This window comes from Mytilus galloprovincialis, chromosome 10 (assembly GCF_965363235.1).
Source record: "Mytilus galloprovincialis chromosome 10, xbMytGall1.hap1.1, whole genome shotgun sequence".
Classification (NCBI taxonomy): Eukaryota; Metazoa; Mollusca; class Bivalvia; order Mytilida; family Mytilidae; genus Mytilus; species Mytilus galloprovincialis.
Window position 1 is genome coordinate 80,017,306 of NC_134847.1, and position 25,314 is coordinate 80,042,619.

A 25,314-nucleotide genomic window follows, 5' to 3' on the forward strand; every position below is an offset into this window, starting at 1 on the left:
TTCACGAACAAATATATTTTCCCACGAAAATAAATGATCCTACAATATATTATTGAGGTAAAACATCAACAGTTCAAAAGACGAAGTTGTATGCAACTATAAATCTCAGCCTGTCCGTTAACATCTTTAACAGTGTGTAAAACCAATAAGGTATAGTCATATATAAAGGGACCCGCTTTATCGTTTGTTTTCTGTTACAATTCAGTGGTTCTGTTGTTTTGTTGTTTTCCTCTTATAGTTGATGTGTTTCTTTCTGTTTTAGTTTGTAACCCGGATTCGCTTCTCTCAATATATTTACGACTTTTGAATAGCGATATACTACTGTTGCTTTTTTGGGGGGAAGGGGGGGGGGGACATCGACAGACACACACAAATGCTGGGGTGGTCAAACATGATTCTGAGCGCTTCCTCCCCCCAACCTTATTCACCTTTGCAAAAAAGTGTTACAGCATAACATACTGCTAAAATCAGTTGCAAATGGCCTAAATCAGTAAATCGGTACAAAACACAAATGAACTAACTGATACAAGAAAAATCGACACACAGCATAACTATAAAAGTACTCGCAATTACTAACAGCTAGATCAAAGTCAATGGCATTTGATATATAAATGCTGAAAAGGCTATTGTCACATCGTTAAGAGTAGTGACAATGATATACTCGAACTATTCAATTAAGTTTAGCACTATTATCAAAACATAACTTGAAAATGTAATCATTTTTTTAAATTCATGAAAACAACAGCTCTATATAACTACATTCCCTGTAGATTCTTCGTTTTGTTGTAGAGAAATCTTAATCTTTTCATAAAAATGTTCTTCGGTATTGTATGGCAGATTGTCATTGTTTGGCCATTGGATACAAATAGTTTTAAACCAAATACTTTTTAGTATTTTAGGCATATCGCTAACTGTAATCTTATCCTTTACAACAATAATAACCATATCTTCTCTTCCTCTCTGAAATGCATGCATACGAGTCATTTCCATTTCATACGACCCCCAGGCGCTCATAAGGAAATCGTGAGTTATAATGAATATCACCTTTCTGCTTGAATCGATTGCATTTATTACATTTCCTGCTATACTTTCACCAGCAATAAAGTCCTTGGCGTCCAGGCATAATTCGAAGCCCATACTATTTACCTTGTCATGAAACTGTTTTACCCATACCGAATCTGTGTGACTATATGATATAAAAGCATCGTAAGTATATTCCTGTTGCAATTCGTTGTAATTTTTCATTTTCATTTTGATTCTCAGTAATAAATACTCAATAGCATATTTATATCGAAAGAATACGACGGTTGATATTATGACAAGTACGACAATGGAGGTTATTGACACGACAAATGGCAACCAAAACTTCGTTTTGCAGGAAATCTCAAATGTTTTTAGATCTGAAATAACTTCAGACATAAACGTACGAGATGCAGTATCAGTAACACATGTCACATCTAAAATATCGCGTACTCGTTTTGACTCACCTAACCACTTCAAAAACTGCAGCATTTTACAAGTACATTGGAAGGGGTTCCCTTTCAAAAGTAATTCCACTTCTCCAAGCTTTTCAATTTGATCTATGTCATCTTCTACGAGATGTGTAATAGCATTAAAAGTCAAATCGATACGTTTTAATTGTTTAATTCGTGAATGGAATTGAGGAAATACTGTTAGATTGTTATGGGACATGTTGACCGATGATAACTGCTCAAACGGACGCATAAATAATCCTTTTGGTATAGTAGTTATTTTATTAAATGACAGATTTATATCTACAATTTTCAGTGATTTACTTAAAAAAGACCCAGCATTAGCAGTGTTTTTAAATCCTTTTCCTAGAAGTGATACCTCTGCTTTTAGTGTCCTCAAATTTGGAAAACCATAGAGCAAATTAACCGATACTTGTGTACATGTCCATCCAGACATATCAAAATACTCTACATTTAAAGCTCCCTTAAAACTTCCTTTACAAGACTTCATAGGATTGTCTTTCAAGCTTAGCACTCGCAAATTTAGGCTGTTATTAAATATTACATTGCACAAATGATCGTGTATATCGTTTTCTATGTACAACTCTTCTAGTGTTCTTGGTAAAATAACATTAAGGTTCTTAGGTTCCGAGCGTTTCAACCTATTGTTACGTGTATTATCTAAAAGTTTCAGCACCTTCAATTTTTCAAAGTTTTGAATATAGCCAAAGAGAGTTAATCCTTGGCCAAGAATAATGTTTTCTGAAACTTCTAGGTATTCAAGACATTTGCTTGCAACAGAAAATTTTTCAAAAGCATAAAGATCTATAGAAGTAATGTATAAATCGTGTAACGTCAGTCGTTTCAAACAGATTGGCCATAAGTACTTCATTTTGTTGAAATCTAAGTTAAATTGATTACTAAACATGCTAAATGCTATTTCAATATTTGTCATGTTCCTTCCTTTTAAAACATCAAAAGATCTGAATATTCAATTGGATTTCTAGGCAAATCATCACCTAGCCATAGTGTTATTGAATCTAATTTAGGAAAATGTTCAAAAAAATCCTCCGATATATACGGTACCTTATGTAAGTGCAAAGACATTATTGGCATTACGTTAATATGAGCGAACATTTCCTTGCTAAATTGCACTTTTTTCGATTTAGGGAAAATCACCAAACCATTCAACTTACTGAATGTAGACCATTGAACTGGAAATTGGAAATTTGGATATATGTCAAACGAAAGAGTCCTAAGTGACAGGAGTGTTGATAATTCTTTTATTTGGTCAGCCTGGTAGTCTTTCAGTTTATTGTTATCTATTAAAAGATATTCCAAATAATTCAGGTTGTCAAACACTCCACTGGATAACATTGTCAATGAGTTTACGCCAAGATGTAGTTGTTGTAGACGATGTAATCCATGAAAAGCCATTTTGTTGATTGATTGTATCCGATTAATCTCTAAATGGAGCTCGGTAACGTTTTGAAAATCCTGAAAGGTAAAGGCTCTGACTGCTGTAATCTTGTTTCCACTAAAATCTAGACTAGTGACATAAGTTGGTAAGTGTCTCGGTATAGTTGTCAAGGCTAAACGGCTACAATCAACAATGGTGTTGTGAACGTTGCATTCCCTCTCATTTATATAACCTTCAACTACAAGAAGGAGGAATGTCAATCTTAGTTTTGCATAAAGTCTCATTCAAATCATAGTTCATGGAAATATTGTAAAAATAAAAACAAGTGTTAAGGCTTTTAGGCTCTTCATAAAAAAAAACACTTAAACATAAATGTGTCTGTAAACACACAGTAATTAGATATATTATTCAAACATGTTTTTCCTTCATCACAAATAATTTGTTAAATGTTTAGAGAAAGTCACAAAACCATCACTCAACTTCATGATTTACAATTTTAGTATTGAAAGATAAATCACAGAAAATACCAAACTCCGGGGGAAATTCAAAATGGAAAATCCCAAATCAAATGACAAAATCCAATACTTGAACACATCAAACGGATAGATAACAACTGTCATAATCCTAATATGAACAGTCACAGCTCTTTTCAATGAAGCTTGTCAAGTTCAATACATTCAAAATGATTGATATGCTTGTGATTTACGAGATATATTACAATATCAACGTCACAAGAAAACATGTTATATTGCTAGGTCTGTAAAATAATTTGTGAAACCTCTATTCTTTTCGGTAGGTATGCAACATATGCTTGTTAAACGACCTACTCATGGTACAGTGTGAATCAGTGGGGATTCCAATATGATACAGTAAATACATACTATGTAATTTTCCACGTGCAATAGTATAACACACAAAACGTTGTTCCTAGCTTGAAACTAAAGACAAAGAGAAGTAGGCTCAACTGCGTTTTAAAAATATGATAAACAGTTACTTTTTTTAAGGAAAGAATAAATAATTTGCGTACTTAAAAGCAAAAAGTTGTCTAAATTCTACATTGTAAATAAATGTTGATTGTTAACGTTTCAACGCACATCGCCTTCTGTAGAAATTCACTGTGTTTTTCGTCCATCCAATTTGTTCGATTATTCACAAAATGCAGACGTTATAATGAGGTTATGAGGAAGAACTAAAACAATAATAGCATTGTCCTCTTACTTAGTCTTCCGCTATACATAATGCTGTCTTTCTCATAACAGAAGTTGCTGCCTAAAGTATACATATTCATTTTCAATCGAACTTAAAAAAAAAAGATACCACATAAACTGAAAAGTCTGCTTATATAAACTATTATCTAGACTAAAATACACACAAAAAGAAGCAACATATTATCGGGCTCATGTTTATTTTAGAATTTTTAGAATTTGGATAAATGTTTTACATTGTTATAAAGCTAATATGAGAATTTGAATGAGATCGTTGATCATAAATTTGACAGCTAATGCTCCTTTAGGTCATTACGTCAATGAAATCAGAACTCTTCATTTAAATTTAGTTAACAACTGTTGTATAAATACATGTAGATGCACGACATTAATATCAGATTTAATTGTGTAGTATTTTTATGCAGTCTTCTGGTTTAATATGTTTATATCGTAAATTTTTAGATAAAACTGATACAAATTTACCTTTTCGTAAGAGTATTGGGATCAAAATATGAATAACTATTATGATCATAATGATGTTGAGGCTTCGAATCTTTCTTTCCCTATGTTCAAAATGATTGCAATTATTACTTATTTTAGTTTTTTGTATATTATACATAATACATGTTATTCAAGTATCTACTTCCTGGTGTTTTATTTCTACCCAATTAAAATTTATCTCAAACATCTAACGTTCATTCAAAAAAAGACAAGTTCATCGTGCAAGACTGTCAATACGTCCATTAATAGTTTATTTTGAAAACAAAATTACCTTGATGCTTAACATACGAAACAAAAACCTTAGGCTTTCACGACTCCTCGTCAGTATTGACAGCATATTAGCTGTTGAAAAGTTAATTGTGACATTAAGATCATTTGACTGTCTCCTTTCAAACATGTAAACGTTTTTTAAAGGAATTTTTTAACAAAAATTAAGTTGAAAGTGTACCACAGAATGTTTAAGTTAGAAATTACTTCTTTTAAATATTTAAACTTCCATTTAACTGTAATTATTAATGGGACCATTCTTGATTAAAATTAAAGTCTGAATAAGATCCCTCGATTTGAGACAAGGAACTCAAAATTGATTTAAAAAATTTACCTGAATTATACGCTTTCAAATTCGGCCGTTTCCCGTCGTGTCTCAATTGTCTCAACTGTCATATTCTCAATCCTACAGATTATTCGTATACGTTCGTAACAGATTTCTATGGATCGGAATGGTCTGAAAAGGATGGGGCGAATAGCCCACGCAAGTCAGGTAAATTCCGCAACATTACAATCGTAACTATGTCGTGACAGATTCTGCAGTATCGTGTTTTTCTAGACAATGTCATGTGAGACAGGCATGATCTTCGAAAATTTGTCATTGCCGTTTTTTGTCCATAGAGTACAGATGCATCAAGCTCTCCCAAATGCAAACCATCGTAGCCGAAACCGTTCAAGAACGGTCCCGTAATAGATACGATATTTGTTAAGACAACCTACGTCAGAGTCATCACAATTACAGAACACGACTGAGACCATATAAAGCCGTTTTCAATGCGGTAAGCAGGCCTTGATAGGATTGCGTTCTTACAGTACTTGGTCATCCCGAATATGTCAACAATTGAGGGGTTGGTGCCTGAAGAAACGGTTGAAACCGCTGTTTTTGTTTGCGCCAGTCATGGGTTGGGAACCTGACGTTCGGTTGATGTTGTTTGTTGATGTGGTTCTTGAATATTTATATTTTCTCTTTTTTTTTTTATATTTAAGACCGTTAGTTTTCTCATTTGAATGATCTTACACTAGTGATTGTTTGGGCCCTTTATAGCTTGATATTTGGTGTGAGCCAAAGCTCCGTGTTGGAGACCGTACTTTGACCCAAAGTTTGGTCTGGTTGGAGAGTCGTCTGAATGGAACTCATATTACATCTTCTTATATCTGATTCCTGGTACAGGTTTGGCTTAACGTTTATAATCAGCTTTTTAACGTTTGTATAAGGAGTTTTATTTTTCGAATATATAAGCTGCAAGCATCAGCAAAGAGACATTAGTTGTCGACTTACACATATGGTGCAGGGAATTGAAATTGGGTACTGTTAATGGTTTTTTTTAATTATCAGCTGTATATAACATACAAATATGGCGTCGATTGGAACAAATGAATGATCAAATGGGATTATTATTTCGAATTAAATCCATTGCATATACCTTTATCTCGTCAACAACATAGACTAGCAACCTTTCATTAAAAGCTTGGTCTTCTCTCTACTTCACATATCAAGTGAAGTCCTTTTTAAAGTATTGTAGTGAAGTGCAATGGTAATATTTAAACCTAATACGATTCCTGTTTGATACAGTGTAGCATCTGGGTTGTTGGAAAGGGTACTTCGTCTTTGTTCAGGATCATATGGGGTTTCTTCGCCTTGAGTGTACATCCACCGAATGTTGTATGAAAAAAATTTGCGCTCACATTATCCCACTTCCATAAATCAATCCATTCGTCAGTTCATTACCAAAAAAAAGTTGTACATTTATGTTGGATTTACACCTCTACAATATAATTAATTACTCGGTTGCTCGGCATTTCGTGTCGGCATTGGATATTTATGAGCCATTTATATGTCGGACAGTGTTTTCGCATTCTGTGAAAGAGAAGCATAAGAAACCAAAAGCACATTTAAATACATAAGTCGGAAATTGTATGCGTTTTTATTTTAATTTTAATATCATTGTATTCCTAAAGTATATGCAGCTTCGCTATTTTACCATTCCGATAAACATCTAAAATCTTTATTTACTAAATGTTTCAATAAGTCATCGAATAACCTACTTGCCGAAATGAGGTCTTTGTTTTTTTGTTTGTTATGGTGGCTTAAAACCAAATCTTCAGATATAGGATCGCCACCATAACCACATTTCCTTTTCAAGTGCACGCATATTTTCCAGCTTTTAATCATGACGTCGTCTATTTCAATCAAATCTTTATGGAGTTTCTGTCCTTAAATGAACAATTTTACTAGTTCTTACTATAAGCTACAGAACTATCAACAAGACATAACTTATAGCTAGGGGATCTAAAATGACTTTATAGATCGACTACTTTTTGTTTTTTATTTTTCACATTGTCAAGGTATTGAGTTCAAATTAAACATGACGCCAAGCTTGATTGAACCAGTTCTTTATTGCAGGATTAGGCTAAATTATTTGAAATACATATAAGACCACGTTGTTTAAGGATGTTCGCTTGTCATGTTTTGGAATTTTGTCAAACTTTCGGAATCCTCTGATTTTATCTATTTGAATAACCATTGACCCCATTTTTCTTTTTATAAACAGTTTTACATGTATAATGATAAGCAATCTGTAAAAGTCTTATAAAATTTTAATTATTTTTTAATAGTTTTTGAGAACTTAAACTGGTCAATGATAAAGCTATGAAAAGTCAAGAGAGAACATTTTCCCGCCAAAATTTCAAAGGCTATTATCTCGAAAACAAGCATATTGACCTATATATTTGTCTTCTCTTTGCATTCCTTTATTAATCCCCTACCATATATACTAGTGTTTTGAAAAGTTAATTATTTTGAAACTGAGAAGCGAACGCCCTTAAGTTATTGTGTATAGATTTAAAATAGATGATCACTTATTATATAGGAATGTTAACTTTCAAATAATTTGTTATAGAAAAAGCAAACCTATTATTATCTTTAACACATTACTTTAAGGTTAATCAATGATCAAATTTATTCACTAGTTATTCGCAAACTAGTTGTTGCACTTTCGCACACAATTTATAACGGGTTAATCTATTGGAAGAGAAATTGCAGAGAGCAAATCTTTTCATAGAAGTAAAAAGTTACAATGCCAAAAGAATAGAATCCGCATAATCAAAAAAAAATGTTAAAGTATTTATTCAAGTAAACAGGAAACTTTTGATAAAGATATATACCATTCAAACTTGTGACAAAACATAACCAGGTAGACAAATTAAAATTACCGTATAATACGATAAAAACAAAATGATTGTTTTATGTATGACAATGTTTTATAATTGATGATCTTGACTGGTATTAAACTGAAATGACAACTATTTTGACACCTACACATTTCTTATTGTTCATCAATTCATTATCATGTGATTATAAATATTCCAAAATGGAGGATATTTCAATTTTGTTTGTAACAACACTCGCTTTAGTTATCGCCGTAGAACTTCCATTTCGAAATACATCACTTCCATGGCATGACAGAGTCAACGATCTTATCAACCGCCTGACAATAGAAGAGATAATGGTCCAGATGAGTAGAGGTGGATCCGGACCTCATGGTGGTCCAGCACCAGCTATCCCTAGATTTAAGATTGATCCCTGGAGTTGGAACACTGAATGTCTTCGTGGAGATGGTGATTCTGGTAATGCCACGGCTTTTCCTCAGGCGTTAGGATTAGCTGCTACATGGAGGTATGTCTCGGATACGTAAATAAAGTTATAAGAAAATATATAAGACTGCGTCAAAATAAGTTACCTATTATTCTCTTTTCTGTTTAGAAAACAAACTAATACGTATTAACGCATGTACTAGTTAGGTCAGGCTGTTGTAAGGTCTAATAGTGTATTTATTTTAACTTGTACCATTGGATTAGTTAATCACTAATTCAAGTGGTATTTTGTAATATATTATATTACGTATAACTGTCACTCTTTAATGCACATTTATTTCAATAATTGTTTCGTATTCAGATTATTCATTTAGGACTGATACATTCATGTGCCTATACTAGTATACTTTGCAGTTTTACTTTTATTTTATTGTAGCACAGATGTAATCCACAAGGTTTCCGAAGCTACAAGTATAGAAGTCAGAGCTAAATATAACTTCTTCCGAGAAAATAAACAATACGGTGACCACAAGGGAATCAGTTGTTTTAGTCCTGTAGTTAATATTATGAGACATCCACTATGGGGGCGTAATCAGGTGAGTAACTTTGGAGTAGTAGATTCACTCCTCTGCCAAGTCAACCAAAGACTGTTAGCATGCAGCATTGAGAAGTAAGATCAATCGGCTCATAGTAAAAACTGAAGGTGTTACAAGATGTCTGTTACTTTGCGAACTAGCACACAAATAAATGCATTAGTTTTTGCACTTGGACGTCGCAAACCAATCAATTATTATCATTTGACTGAGGGTCTACCACATATCTTCTTTAGTTTAGAACTTTCGTGTAATTAGTAAAAAAATAAATTGATGGTTTGTCAACTTTTCGTCCCTATAAATATTAATGAACCATATTTCCTTGGTAAAATTAAACTGATATACATACAAATGTTTCGGTACTGTTTCATTTTAAGCTGTTTGATAGCTGAGCTCTGTAATTGGTTACGTAATTATACTTTGCCCAACGTCAAGTTGCAATGTTACATGAGAGACCAAAATACATTTTACTATACATCTATATAACAGGTAGGTTATAGTGATTGGACGTCTCTGTGTAACAATGAATCCTTCACAAACCTAAAGACTCTAAAACATGGATTCTACTCTAAATAGGGAGGAGTATAGGTGACCGCGTTTTTTCAAGAAAAAATGATTTCAACCTCATTCGTAATCTAATTGTGTATCACTGATTTTATCATGAAAATGCTTATTTATGTAAGGAAGTTAGATATTTGTCAGGATTTCTTTATTTATTATTCAGGAAACATATGGAGAAGATCCCCTTCTGTCGGGAACCCTAGCTTATAGTTTTGTCCAGGGATTACAAGGAAGAAATCCACGTTATGTCAGAACTAATGCTGGCTGTAAACACCTGGATGTCCATGGTGGACCGGAAAATATTCCTGTATCTAGATTCTCATTTGACGCAAAGGTAAGGTATATCTATTTACAATAAAGAAAAATGTGTTAATGCGATGTGAAACTGTTTTCATTTCTAAATGTTTTTGTCATCATAATCATTATTTTTTAATTTAAAAGTTATTTTCTACATCATCTATCTTTACAGGTGACAGAAAGGGATTGGAGATTGACATTTCTACCTGCCTTTAAAAAGTGTGTAGAAGCTGGAACTTACAGTTTCATGTGTAGCTTCAATAGGTATAGATGAATAATCTTGCTGAAAAATAAACTTTATAACGAAAGATTTGTTTAAATCATATTGTTCCAAACGTCAAAAAGGAAAAGGCTTGGTCTCTCTTGAAAGAAAAAAAAACCTATTGTCCATCTATAGATATAACTTGATGTCTGTCTATTGTCCATTTAGGAAAATTTTAAAAATGTGTTCAGGACTGTATGTCCACATGATGTTTTTTTTTATTGCGTTGTTGTATTATATGTCTTATATGCCTTAACTTCTTTTATTTGTAATTATTTGTTCAATTGATGACAACATACAAATTTATAATAATGCAGTCATATTCAAGGATCAATGGTGTACCAGCATGTGGTAACAGGAAGCTCCTGACAGATATCCTCCGTAAAGAGCTTGGATTTACAGGTTACGTGGTGAGTGACCAGGCTGCTATAGAGAACATCATAGACTATCACCATTATACCAACAATTCTATAGACACAGTAGCTTTGTGTGTTAATGCTGGATGTAACTTGGAACTGTCGACCAACTTGGAGAAACCTATTTATTTTTCTATGCGTAAGATACATTCTGTAGAAATACATTAGTGACATAAAAGTACCTTTAAAAATCACTTTGATCACCAATGACGACAAATTCTAGGATATCAAGTTTTGTCATTGTGAACTTTATGTTTCTTTATAGCAATATTCCACTAGCAGCGGCACATGAGGTATATATTTCCCTGTTGATATGCTGTTTGAGATTTTGAGTGGTATCTGTTCATGGTTTCGTTGATAAAGTAGTTCGGACACAACCACAAGTTGTTTGAGCGGTTGCCTTACAACAATCAAGTCCTCCGTCGTCTTTTTCACCCCTCAAATGTGACCTACCGAATAAGATTCATCACAAAATTTGTACTTTCATGTGCAGCAACACAATGGGTGCTACGTATTGAGAAGTATCTGTATACATCTCAGGAGCATCTGACATTACCCTTGGTTTTCAGTGGGTTTCATTTTGCTCGGTCATAAGGTTGTGTTTTGTAGAATGTCGTTTAACTTTTGGTCATTTTACGTTTTTGCCTTAAAGTTGTCAGTTTTGTTTCGACACATAAGTTTAGGGAGCTCGTTAGTAATTCCCACCTATCTTAAATTACTTACAAGTAAGCTAGGTAGCTATTGCATCAATAGTTTTAAATGGTAAAAAAAATAAGATCGTCCCTTCGAATGCTGTAGGGACGCCATCCTGATTTGATTTACCATCAAGGAATGTCTGTGTCGCATATTACCACTGACCTGTTGGTCTGCGATTTCGACAACTTGGCTTAATACTGTTATACCATTTTATTTTATCAGTCGATGCAATCAAAGCTGGAAAATTGTCAAAAGAAACAGTTTTAGAATCAGCGAAGCCATTATTTTACACTCGAATGAAGCTTGGAGAGTTTGATCCTTTGAAAATGAATCCTTACAATTATCTTGATATGTCATTAGTCCAGAGTGAGGATCACAGACAGATTGCTTTAGATGCCGCTAAGAAATCATTTGTTCTTCTGAAGAATAATGGCAGCTTTCTACCACTGACAAAGACGCTAAAGAGAATTGCAGTAAGTTAAATACTAAATAGATGTTGGAAAAGTCGGACAAGGAAATCTTATTAAAAATTCGTTTATGTACCATTCAGAACAAGCAAAATAATTTTAATTTCAGATTGTTTGTAGTAAAAAAAACATAGACAGAAGCATGTCAAAATTGCTCTGAAATGAAATGTAGGTTTTTAACGTCAATGTACAGCTTTGGCTTCCAAATGATTATGTTTGATTGTTCTTGGTGATGGTTAATCCAGGAAAAGCTTGAGACGCACGACATTTATAAAATGTTATTTTCATGAAGCCTGATTTTGATGCAATTTGTTAATAATTTCAATTGAAAAAGCAACCAAAAACCGTACTTAACTTATCAACATCGAAGTCAACGAAAAGTGAATTACAAAATGTTTAACTAAATATTTGCATTCTGATATATTTTTTGTTGTGTAATTAGGTTTTAGGACCCATGGCAAATAATGTTATCCAACAGTTTGGTAATTACAACCCAAATGTTATGCCAATGTATACCACAACTCCATTGGATAGTCTTAAGCAGTTGTCAGATGTCACTAACTTCGCAGCCGGATGCAAAGACAATAGATGCATCCATTACAGCAGTTCGGCAGTGAAGTCAGCAGTGCATAATGTTGATGTCATATTTATTTGTCTCGGAACAGGTAGGGTTTTGCATTTATGTTCTGTAAGTTGTATATTGAACTCGTCTAAAATGTATAAAACATGATCTTACCTCCTATACATTTCTGGGAATGTGATTAGTTAAAAGTGCCCTCGTGGAGACCGTGTATATTTGATATTAGGTTAGTAGGGAGACGGGGCTTATCTCATACACGGTTAGTAGTGGTGTTACGTCCCTTTATATTCCATATAAGGTAGAAGGGAGGCGGGGCTTATTTCATACACGGTTAGTAGTGGTGTTACCTCCCTTTATAAAAACAAAACGGTACTGAGAAAAAAACTTAAAGTTTCAACAGACGAAGAAATTAATGATTTAGATTGAAATAAATTCATAAAACACATTTAAACCTAACACGTTGTTATTGTTGGTATCTGTTTTTGTAAGATCAATGGAAGTAGTTTCTTAATGCTAACCGTATTGAAGACTTGTTCATTTGGATAGGTCAAAATTTCACCTGTTAAGATAGTCGGTAAGATAAATTCGTTACATAGTGTGCTAATGACCTAATACGGTATATATGGGGTCAGTAAATTCCATATGGGGATTCGAGCTTTGCTTTCATCCCATATGGAATTTACTGACCCCCTATATACCGTATTAGATCACTAGCACACTATGTAACTAATAATATTGAGATACATTAGTATTGTTAACACTTTGGATTTTCTATCCAAGAAAAAGACAACCTTATTGCTGTATTTCTCAAATTCTTTTTGATTTGTTTATCATCAATGCTTTATTCTATATGTGGCCTTTTAATAACTTTGATTCCAGCTTCACTTATGAGTCTTTTCTGGCATACAACATTTAAGCCTGGTATATTAGATGACATTTTTTTAAATCAACACTTTTCATTACAGGACTAGAATTAGAAAGTGAAGATAATGACAGGGGGTCCATGGAACTTCCGGTGAATCAGTCTCAAATTGTTAAAGACGTCATTCAATTTTCTGGTAATTAAATAGGATTAATGTTACGAAATGTTACAAAAGATATCAAGTTGCAATTTAATCCCAATGTAATATAAAAAAGAAGATGTGGTATGATTGCCAATGAGACAACTATCCACAAAAGACCAAAATGACACAGACATTAACAACTATAGGTCACCGTACGGCCTTCAACAATGAGCAAAACCAATACCGCATAGTCAGCTATAATAGGCCCCGATAAGACAATGTAAAACAATTCAAACGAGAAAACTAACGGCCTTATTTATGTAAAAAAATGAACGAAAAACAAATATGTAACACATAAACAAACGACAACCACTGAATTACAGGCTCCTGAAATATGTTTATAAATAGAAAGTATTTATATTTTAGTTTACTATTAAAATTGAGAAAGGAAATGGTGAATATTATACATTTATTTCCCGTGCCTGAGGGAAGTATGAAGATTTGTTCACCCAAGAAAATCGTATTTCACGAGGACATCACCCGTTGAAGAATATGATTTTTCGAGGGTTAACAAATCTCCCGAAGCTAAGGGAAATGAATATTTTATTTCACTGCCTTTATTTTTTTTTTACTTCTACTTCTGAATATAAGATTTACATAATTGTTATCCGTTTTGTTTTATAACTTAACACAACATACACAATGATAATCAGTACTGATTTAAAGTTAATTATTTTTCAATTCTTTTCTAATTATTTTTAGATTTGAAATAAATTTCAAAAAAACAACCCGTATTAAAATGTTTTATTTTAACATTAACCGTAGGTAACGTCGCACAAGACAATCCCGACGTTCAGAGGGGAATATGAAGTTTTGTACGACGTCACGTGTGACAGTTTCAACCAATCAAATATTGATTTCGCTATCAAAATCATCATGCAGTGGAATAATAACCTTTATTTAATATGTGACAAGTCAAAGAAAGGAAAGAAACACATTTTCAACACAAACACCATTGAAAATTTCCCGACAAAAGCCAATGATACAATGACATATCTTTGACAGTATTTTTAATATTCATATTATCTTGGCGTTTGCTTTTGTTGAAGTTAATCGTCTCTTTGTCCCGTTGTTTTACACTTATAGTTGATGTGTTTTCCTCGGTTTAAACTTGTTACCCGGATTTGTTTTAGCCTTATCGAATTATGGGTATTGAAAAGCGGTATACTACTGTTGTATTTATTTATGACCGAAGTTTAATTTGAAATTAGCGCAACATATAATATCAAAGCTATGCTAACAAAAAAGATAGTCACATGAAAAGTTTTGTATGGATAATTACAGACGCACTTCAAAGGTAATGTGTGTGAAACACATGCTTTTGCGTAAAAGATGCAGTCAGCGTATGAAGTTGTAGAATCCACTTACATCAGATACAATTTTTAGTACTATACTTAATTTCCTGGTGAAGTACCTGGGTTTATTCTAATTCATTCTAATAAGTTTGTATTGAGAAGGGAAATATTTCAAAATCTGCAGGTGAAACGTTTATTTCTATTTTGTCTGATAGTTCGTTTCTGTGTGTGTTGCATTTTGGTTTTTTGTTGCACATCAGTGCTTCTGTTGTTTCGTTGTCTTTCTCTTATAGTTTATGCGTTTCCCTCAGTTTTAGTTTGTAACCCGAATTTGTTATATTATAGTTCGTTTCTGTGTGTTTTACATTTTAATGTTGTGTTTCTGTTGTGTCGTTGACCTCCTCTTATATTTTTTTTGCGTTTTCCTCAGTTTTAATTTGTAACTCGAATTTGTTTTTTCTCAATCGATTTATAAGTTTCGAATAAGTTTGGTATACTACTGTTGCCTTTATTTACAATAAATTATCATTGAAAACTAAGAAACATATATACTAGTACTTTAGATTTATTGAATGCGTGTTAATCTAAATTTAAACCTATAAGTTTTATTTTTACCTAGGATCAACTCCAATTGTACTTTTGTTATTCAATGCTGGACCCTTAAATGTAACTTGGATGGATGAACATCCGCGTATATATTCTATTATGGAATGCTTTTTTCCTGCTCAAGCGACTGGTGAGGCCATTAAGCAGGTGTTGACCAACAGTGGAAACAACTCAAATCCTGCAGGAAGGCTGCCATTTACGTGGTATAAGTATAGGAATCAGGTTATCTAACATAATGAAATTTTCATAGAGATATTTATATCATCCAGGTTATTTACTATTTGATAAACATCAATTTAATATTTCAAATTTGTGGTCATCAAGAATGGCCAAGTTACTGATCAAGTAACAAAATATTTTGATAAAAGGAAGAAAGAAATATTTAACACACAGCTAGTTATTTTTATTATTGGTTTAAACCAGTTTAAACAATTCTATAAAGGAGATTAAATGGTACAATACCCTCAGAAACCATTCGAAATCACCTGCACGACAAACATTTATCATGATGATGCATACTAGGTACCTCTTTAACATTGATGTAAATAAAAATGAATGGAATAATTAGTGAGCAAGCAAACATGTCAAGAAATCAAGCACAAATTAGTAGTTTTGAAACATACCATTTCATTAACTGCTTATATTTTTATACCTTTGTTAATAAGTACAAGAACTTCACAGCACTCCAACAAATAATCTATGCAAATATATACCATTCCAGATTCCATCAATGACAGATTATTCCATGACACAGAGAACCTATCGATATTTTACTGGAAAACCGCTGTATCCGTTTGGTTATGGCTTATCATATTCCAAATTTTATTATTATAACGCATGGATGAATCCATATATCAAAGCTGGAACTAAACAAGGGATAAGAATTGAAGTAGGAAATAGTGGTCCATATGCTGGAGATGAGGTATACATAATTACAATATACGTGCAGTCTGTATATTCTTGTACATATCCAATAGGAACATGCTAAATAGAATATATACTAAAATTTGGTTTAACATTTGTCACTATGATACATGTTTGTTCGACTGTTTCTTCGGAGAAAACGAGTGTTCATCTCTTTACATTTTACACCATCGTTGAAAATGTTTACAAATATGATTATGGACTTCCCGAAATGATTTTCCTCTAAGTTCAGTATTTTCGTGATTTTACTTTTTACAATAAGGGTATCATTAGAAAAGACGTTTAAACAGATCAATGTGTTAAATTGCAAACGCTCTTAGAAAAACTAGTAAAACCCCCACTAGATTTATATTTTTCTATAACAACATTACTGACATAGATAACACGGACAGATATTGTTATTGTTTTGAATGTTTTTGTTACAGATAGTACAGATTTACCTTAAATGGACAAACATTACTCAAGAGATGCCAAATATTCAGTTAGTGTCATTTAAGAGAGTTCATCTTGAACCACAACAGGTGTTGAACTTCTTGTTATTTATATCACCTGAATCTATGGCGGTGTGGGACGACAAGGAAGGATTTGTTATTGAACCAGGTAATTCTTATTGTGTTTGATATTGTTAATTCTAAAATATGAATGTAAGATTAAAGATCATATACCATTTTCCTATTTGATGTCTTTTGCGTTTGTAATGTTCGAACAGGTTTATCAAAAGGACGTTAATGTGCTCAATTTAATACTTTTTCTCTTTAAAATAACACATCCATTATCCAGTTTGTTTTTCTCTTTCTGAAAACTATTGTAAGGTCATTTATGTTTCTTATTCGCGAAAGAATTATTACTAGACCCAACCAATGGCACTTGTGTTGACCAGAAATATGTTTTAACCATAATTATGTGTCCAGCTTAAAAAAAGAATAATGTTGCAAACCGTTTTAAGGCTGTTGGTTTTTTTTCTATATTTAATTTTTACTCTTACATAATTTGTATAATTGAATTAAACATAATGGTTTGCTTTTGACAATGGTATATATTTCATTGTGTTAGTGAGGACAATGCCTTATTTGTATCGGTTCAAGCAATGGATATAAATAGTGAAGAAAAAGGTAACAAACCACATCTCATTTTCATTTTCAGGAAAGATACAATTATTCATAGGTGGACAGCAACCAGGACAATCGAGGGTTACATCATCAAATATACTTACTAGGCACTTCACTATAGAAGACAGAAAAGTCCTTAATAAATACAGCGAGAGGACAAACGATATACTATAAACACAATTGTGACCTTTATTGTTTTTTTCTACAATAAAATGTGTTTTTTTTTAATAAATTTTAACAATACAAAAACAGGGCAGCAATAAGTGGTGCACAGTAAGTCCCCATTGGAATCCCAGTAACTTGGCGATTTACGGAATGTCCATAGCGAACAAAAATGCTATCTAGGAAATATTTGAGTTTACGTATCAAAGCAGTTTTTTTCTCCATTTGTTCTGTATGTTGTTTAGTTGAGCGTTTAATTTTTCGTTTTTATCAACTTCCAACTTCAGTATTTTTGTTAATTCTTTTCTAATACATGTATACTTGATACATATTAGAAAGGTATGACATATTGTTATAATTAACAGTCGTGATATATTTTAATATGTAATCTAAGAAAAAATGGGTGACTACCCTGGTTTGCTAGTCTAAACATATTTATTTATAGTGGATTGGGAAACAAGTTTTTAAACTTATATTTATCCCTTTCCACGTTTAATGGGCGACATCAAAAGTTCAATGAAGGATACAAAACTTAATTCATATAGTTTGTTCATTGACCCCCCTACCCCCCTCTTAACTTAATTTGGGAAAATTGATTAACCAATAAGGATATATGTAAAATTGATGTATATTTATACAAAAATTGCAGCAATTTGAACCCCCCTCCCCACCCCAAACTATTTGAATAAGGTTTTTTTATCCTTCATTGATTTTTTTATGTCGTCCCTAACGAGACGAGTGAAAAACAATTGTCATATTCCTCAGTGATTTAATACGGCGTTTTGAGTTTAAACTGGTTTTATAGCCATACAGTGTATATAAGGATCTTTTAAAGACACTAAAAAGTAACGGTAAAAACAAATCTCTGACTTTACTACAGTCAGGATAAATCATGAAAGTATTATATTGACTATGTGTCAGATAGATGATATGCATATGCATATACACGTAGATAAACCAAATAAGAACTATGTGTTGCCGTATATAATACTTTCATTAGGTGAATAACATTGGAACAACAAATCACGTTGAAAAATGATACGTTTGATATAAAAGGGGATACACATTTATTGACCCAACTTGCGATTGTGTTCATTTCTATTTAGTAAAAAAATGTAACACTTTGCATGAGACCACAACTTGTCTCACAAATACTAGTAGCATGGACTACTAATTCTGTGTGTGCTATACTGAAATCAATGATACAAAATTGTACAGGCATAGTAAACGTCAAATAGACATCGATCCATCAGTACTATTTACCCAAACAATCCATAACTATGGACTTTGAATTTAAGTCAGGAAAATGGCCATTGTTATATTATAGTTCGTTTCTGTGTGTGTTACATTTTAATGTTATGTTTCTGTTGTGTCGTAGTTCTCCTCTTATATTTGATGTGTTCCTTCAGTTTAATTTTGTAACCCGGATTTATGACAAGCCGTTTTGCTATTTATTCTTAAGATTAAGATATCTTATATAGTTTATATGATATCTTATATAATTTATAAGATATCTTATATAGCTTATAAGATATCTTATATAGTTTATACGATATCTTATATAGTGTATAAGATATCTTATAAACTATATCGCATATAGTTTATAAGATATCTCATATAATTTATCGGATATCTTATATAATTGTCTTTATAAGATATCTCATAAACTATAAAAGATATCTTATAAACTATATGAGATATCTTATAAACTATATAAGATATCTTATAAACTATATAAGATATCTTATAAACAATATAAGATATCGTATAAATTATAAAAGATATCTTATCTAGTTTATAAGATATCTTATATCTAGTTTATAAGATATCTTCTCTAGTTTATAAGATATCTCCTAAAGTTTATAAGATATCTCCTAAAGTTTATAAGATATCATATATAGTTTATAAGATATCTTATATAGTTTATAAGATATCTGTTGGCATTCCAAGGGGAACAAACTGTGCCCCTCTACATGCCGACTTGTTTCTTTATTATTATGAGGCTGACGTCATGCAGGAATTTCTTAGGAAGAAAGATAAGAAGTTAGCAATATCCTTTAACTCTACTTTCCGCTATATAGATGATGTGCTTTCACTAAATAATTCAAAATTTGGTGACTGTATGGAACGCATCTATCCTATCGAGCTAGAGATAAAGGATACTACAGATACAGTTAAGTCGGACTCATATCTTGACTTACATCTAGAAATTGACAGTGAGAGTCGGTTGAAAACAAAACTTTACGATAAAAGAGATGATTTCAGCTTTCTAATTGTGAACTTTCCATTTCTAAGTAGCAACATTCCAGCAGCACCTGCAAGCGGTGTATATATCTCCCAATTGATACGATATTCCCGTGCTTGCATTTCCTATCATGATTTTTTTGATAGAGGGTTGCTGCTCACAAGGAAGCTATTAAACCAAGAGTTCCAAATGGTGAAGTTGAAATCATCCCTTCGTAAATTTTACGGACGCCATCACGAGTTGGTTGACCGTTATGGAATAACCGTTTCACAAATGATATCGGATATGTTCCTTACGTCGTAACTACAATCCCCTTCCCTTTCATGAATGTGACCTACCGAATTAGACTATTTACCGGATTTATTATCACATAAGCAACACGACGGGTGCCACATGTGGAGCAGGAGATCACCCCTAGTTTTTTTGATGGGGTTCCTGTTGTTTATTCTTTAGTTTTCTATGTTGTGTCATGTGTGCTGTTGTTTGTTTGTCTTTTTCATTTTTAGCCATGGCGTTGTCAGTTTGTTTTAGATTTATGAGTTTGGCTGTCCCTTTGGTATCTTTCGTCCCTCTTTTTATAGTTTATCAGATATCTTATATAATTGTCTTTATAAGATATCTCATAAACTATATACGATATCTTATAAACTATATGAGATATCTTATAAACTATATAAGACTCATCATTAAAAAGGTTTTTTTAGAGAATGATTTATCTTTTTTTTTTTCATTTGTGAATTTGATCAAAATCGACCAGAAAAGAAACTTATGCTAATTTCATTTCTAATTCTAAAGACCTTTTCAACATCATATGTTTTCTAATTTTGGGTAAAGTCTATTCAAGGATCATACACATTGTCGTTTTGTGTGATTTTTTATAACATGTTTGCATCTATGATACAAAAAGATACATTTATAAGAAGTGTTGATTTTTTAAGGAAACGATGTTTGTGAAAAAAAAACCTCATCAAAAAATGCCTAGATTACAATTTATTCAGTATAATCGTCCGTACACCAAGTCCAGTGGAAAAATAATCATAACAGTAAATAGGCTGCATTATCGATATTTTGTGCATTTTCCCTTTTATCATTATTTGACTGTGATAATTTTTCATATCATGCTACTTGCTTGACATGGAAAATTATCACTAGAAACTAAGGAGGCACGTGGCGTTGCTAACGAAATTGACATGAAATTGACAACATCGTCATAGGTAAAATAGCGATAAACAGATTATCATTGGTCATCTCAACTCGATTGCATTTCTCGCTTTCGTCGTCCCGGCTCAAGCAAGAAAATCAATCTCGTTGAGATGATCAACGATAATCTATAACTCTATGCTGTTAGTTTGTAAATTAAGATCTACGAGTTTATTTTGTCCGTTACTGTATATAGCTCACTCAAACTTCTGTCAATAGAATAAATAACGATCAGAGAAATAACACACGCGCATGGACGGATCCTGGTATTTTCAAAGGGGGTTCCAACTCAAGATATAAGGGGGTTCTAACCATATGTCCCTATTCAAAAAAGTAAAATCACACAATAATAATAAACTGAGGAAAAGTCAAAACGGAAAGTTCGTTATCAACTGGCGAAACCAAAAGATCAGACACATCAAACGAATGGATAATAATTGTCATATTCCTGACTTCGTACAGGCATATTCTTATGGAGAAAATGGTGGATTAAACAGGTTTAATAGCTAGCTAAACCTCTCACTTGTATGACATAAAATTTCATTATATTGACAAAGATGTGTGAACAACACAAACTGACATAATATGTAAAACTGTCAAAAAGGGTACAGCAGTCAGTATTGTGTTACTAGTATATTCTTCAAAAGCATTGATTGTCAAAAAATTGGATCCGAACCCTCGGACTCGATCCCTCTGAAACCACTTATACACGCCGGTCTATGACCATATGGTTTTCAAATGTGTGGCGCTTTAGTGTGGCGCTTTATATCCAGCCTGTATATAACAATTCACAATCACATTTAGCGTACGTTGTTTGTTAATACTTTTGATTTACATTCTGACTTCTTACTTTGAATTGTTAACTATATCAAATAATAAATCAGTTTGAAAAATGGACTGAGATAACCTAGTTACACGTGACCATTGTAGTATTAATTTCATAACGTAATCTACTATATTATAATTGCGTCATGTTTAAAGCAAAGAACAATAAAAAAATTGCATTTTTATCACAAGAACCAACGTCCAACTTGTACTACGTCTAAATGATATTTAATACCTAATGATTGATTATGGCTTATTATTAACCCTTATTTACATAAAAATGAAATATTGTTCAGGTGTGTAAATTATAAATACGTTATTTGTATACTATTATACCTTTTATATATCTACAATTGAAATCTCTTGCATTGACGTCACTGTACAATTAAAATACAATTTGTATCGTGGTACATGTAAATACAAACATATCGGTAATTAACTTGGCACATAACTGGACTGATATATGAATACTTGGAATATTAGACAGAAGTACTTGCAGGATCTCTGTAGAAGGTAAGTAATTATTATAAGTTATAATTACTTTAGCTGCGTATCATGATGTACCTGTGTCACTTCGGAACAAATGTTTAAGACGCAAAAGCAAATATGATCGAATGTGTGGTTTGTACGACATTTCTTCCGTTTATAAATATCCTATATATAACATATTGATTCATAATATGTTAACAAAAAAAATCACTGTTTTGAAACATTACTGTGTTAAATGAAAATGGTTGTAATTAATTATTATATATTTATCTATATGTTCACATATGAACTGTTTAATAATGCAATTTTTGTTTTGTGTTGAATATCTAAATCGGTATGGGAATACTCTTTGAACTTCTAAATTTTCTATTAGCTAAAAACATTGGAATTCATTTCAGACATGCAAGAGTCAGAGAATTGCACAGCTTGTCTAAGAGACAATGAGAAGAATAAGGCAAATGTATGGTGCTATGATTGTTTGGAAGCATTATGCGAACCATGCGGGAAAGTCCATAGAAAATTTGCAACTCCTCATAAAGTGAATGACATTCATAAAATTTCAATAATGGACAGGACTGTTATAAAGATATGCCGTCGCCATGCCGGCCAAGAATTAAACGCTTTCTGTAAATGTCACGGAAAGGTGTTATGTCAGAAGTGTATATCTGACTTTCACAGTAAATGTAAAAATGTACAATCAATAGAAAAGGCTTCTGAAGAATTAAAGGATGGACTTGCTTTAAAAAGTTTACAAGAAAGTTTGAAACGATTGAACATACACGCAAAGGATGTCGTGTTCAAAATATCAAATCGTTCTAAACAATTGCATCAGCAAAAGACCTCAATTCTCAATGAAATTTTGAAAATTCGTGAGTTAGTTAATGGAAAGTTAGATCAAATAGAGAAAGGGGTATTATGCAGATTTAGCCAACAGAATCACAAAATATCAGAAATTGAGACCAAGTTAAAAACATTACAAAGTGATTTAGATTCAAATATTGAAACAGCAGATCACATTAATTACAATTCAAATCAAACACATATCTTTCTAATGTTGCACCACCTCAGGACAATACAGGATGCCAACGAAAACGACATTGCAAAAACAAATCAAGAACTTGAATCAATTCAACTTAACATGATACCAGCAAATTTTACAAGGAAATTGACAGATTTAATCTCCTCATTAGAAGGAACAGGATATACCGATCATTCCTTGCTAAACGAAACAAAATTACATGTTCATTGCAAAATATCTACAGAATTTATAACAGCAACCAAAATGCAGACACTAACGCCAACTAAAGGGTTCACATTTGGTGCATGTTGCTTTACTGAAGACAATCGAATCGTTTTAACAGAATCAAAATGGGATTCAAAATACAAACTAAGCATTTTCGATATCAAATCTGGAAAAACTGGGCGAGTTTCGATATCACTACCCGAGGAACCCAACCAGTTGTGTTCTTTTGAGAAATCGCGTGTTTTAGTCACTTGTAAGAACAAACTACCGATAGTTGTCGTTGATGTGCAATCAATCACAACAGACAGGAAATATATTCGACCATGCATTGACAGTCTGGTTGGAAAAGATACATGTCAACATAGCGAGTGTTCATTTATATTTGGAAAAGGCTTCCAGATATGGGTGTGTATCCAGTGCTGTATCAAAGGAAAAGACTCAACTTATATTTGTTCAATAAACTTTGAGGGTGAAATATTAAAATCAATTCCTTTGAAAACGGATATAAGTGATATGTGCATGAATTTTCGCAGCGATTCGTTCATCTACACTCACAAGAACCGGAACGAAATTTCAGAGGTATCGGTTATTGGAGAAAACGTGGTATATTATAAAAACAGCGATATAAGTAACAGTTGTCGTATTGCAAGCGACGCGTCTGGTGGTGTATATGTTTGTGAGCCTAATACAAATACACTATGGAAACTGAGATCTGGCGAACGAAATACTGTCTTGACAGAAAAGGATGGAATAGCTAGTGTTTCTCATGTAAATTTCAACAACAGAACAAATGAGCTGGTACTGACAAGTAATGGAGGAGAGTGCGTTTATGTTTACCATGTTCAAAACTGAATAAATAACAAACCATTTTAAACAGAAATATGTATGAAGAAAGTATAAATTTTCGTTATTTCATAAAAGAAATTCCTCGGAGTTCAGTATTTTTGTGATTTTACTTTTTATATGATTTTTAAAAATATTTCTCTATTTTATTTTAGGTTTAGCGCAGCATCAGAACGAATCGCAATTTGCTTAATATGTGGTTATTACACCACACTTAAAATTATTGAGTAAATTTACAACAATTTTGTTTGTTGTTGACCATGTGTTGATGTCGCATGTGCAAAAAAGATTAGTAGCCAGTTTTCTTACGGAATATAGGGTATAGAAGCACTTTAATATAAATTATGTCGACCGACATACATTTTTGAAAATAACAAAAAAATCTTGAATGTCCATCAAAGAATACTCTATAGGATTTTATTTAATGAACTGTAACCTTATATGTTTTATTTACAGCCATAAATTTAAGCTCTTTGTTTTATTTGGCTGCCAAGTTGCATATTTACATGTACTTTTAAAGTCTTTTAAGTTAGATTGTCAAATGTTTGCATAAGTCCGATATGAAGTCACGAGTTACTAAACTGTGTTTCTCAACACATTGTATATTTGTATACTATAAATCTTACAAGCTGTGTGTGTTGATCATTATTAAATAATGATGACATCTACGGATATTTCTCTCTTTATGCGAGTCCTCTGAATGCTCTTCGGAAGCTGCAAAAATACACCTGTGATTTTAACCAAAGACATAAAAGTTTGAACAGCGGTATACTAATGTTGCCTTTATTATACGTCTAAAATAGTTTTAAACAAGAATGTGTACAAAGTACACGGATGCCCCACTCGCACTATCCTTTTTTCTTGTTCCATGGACTGTAAAATTGGGTAATAATCTATTTGGCATTAAAATTAGAAAGATTATACTATAGGGAACATATGTACTAAGTTTCAAGTTGATTGGACTTCAATTTCATCAAA

The 25,314-nt window shown here is 32.4% G+C and overlaps 1 protein-coding gene and 2 long non-coding RNA genes across 3 annotated transcripts; 2 read left to right on the forward strand and 1 right to left on the reverse strand.

The window, feature by feature from the left end:
* Positions 1-347: 347 nt before the first annotated feature.
* On the reverse strand, positions 348-4,686 carry LOC143048519 (uncharacterized). The gene is made up of 2 exons (XR_012969873.1): positions 4,581-4,686; positions 348-3,130 (listed from the first exon to the last, which is right to left on the reverse strand). It is a non-coding gene; the product is annotated as an uncharacterized LOC143048519 (long non-coding RNA).
* Positions 4,687-8,025: 3,339 nt separating this feature from the next.
* LOC143048520 (uncharacterized) lies at positions 8,026-17,561 on the forward strand. Its single transcript, XM_076222218.1, has 12 exons — positions 8,026-8,541; positions 8,896-9,055; positions 9,777-9,947; positions 10,083-10,174; positions 10,501-10,727; positions 11,507-11,757; positions 12,194-12,416; positions 13,297-13,389; positions 15,310-15,518; positions 16,018-16,218; positions 16,646-16,820; positions 17,364-17,561. The coding sequence occupies exons 1-12, from the start codon at positions 8,162-8,164 to the stop codon at positions 17,501-17,503; spliced, it is 2,322 nt and encodes a 773-aa protein (XP_076078333.1). The 5' UTR covers positions 8,026-8,161; the 3' UTR covers positions 17,504-17,561.
* A 4,569-nt stretch (positions 17,562-22,130) lies between these two features.
* Positions 22,131-24,967, forward strand: LOC143048521 (uncharacterized). Its single transcript, XR_012969874.1, has 2 exons — positions 22,131-22,274; positions 22,649-24,967. It is a non-coding gene; the product is annotated as an uncharacterized LOC143048521 (long non-coding RNA).
* The last annotated feature ends 347 nt before the right edge of the window (positions 24,968-25,314 follow it).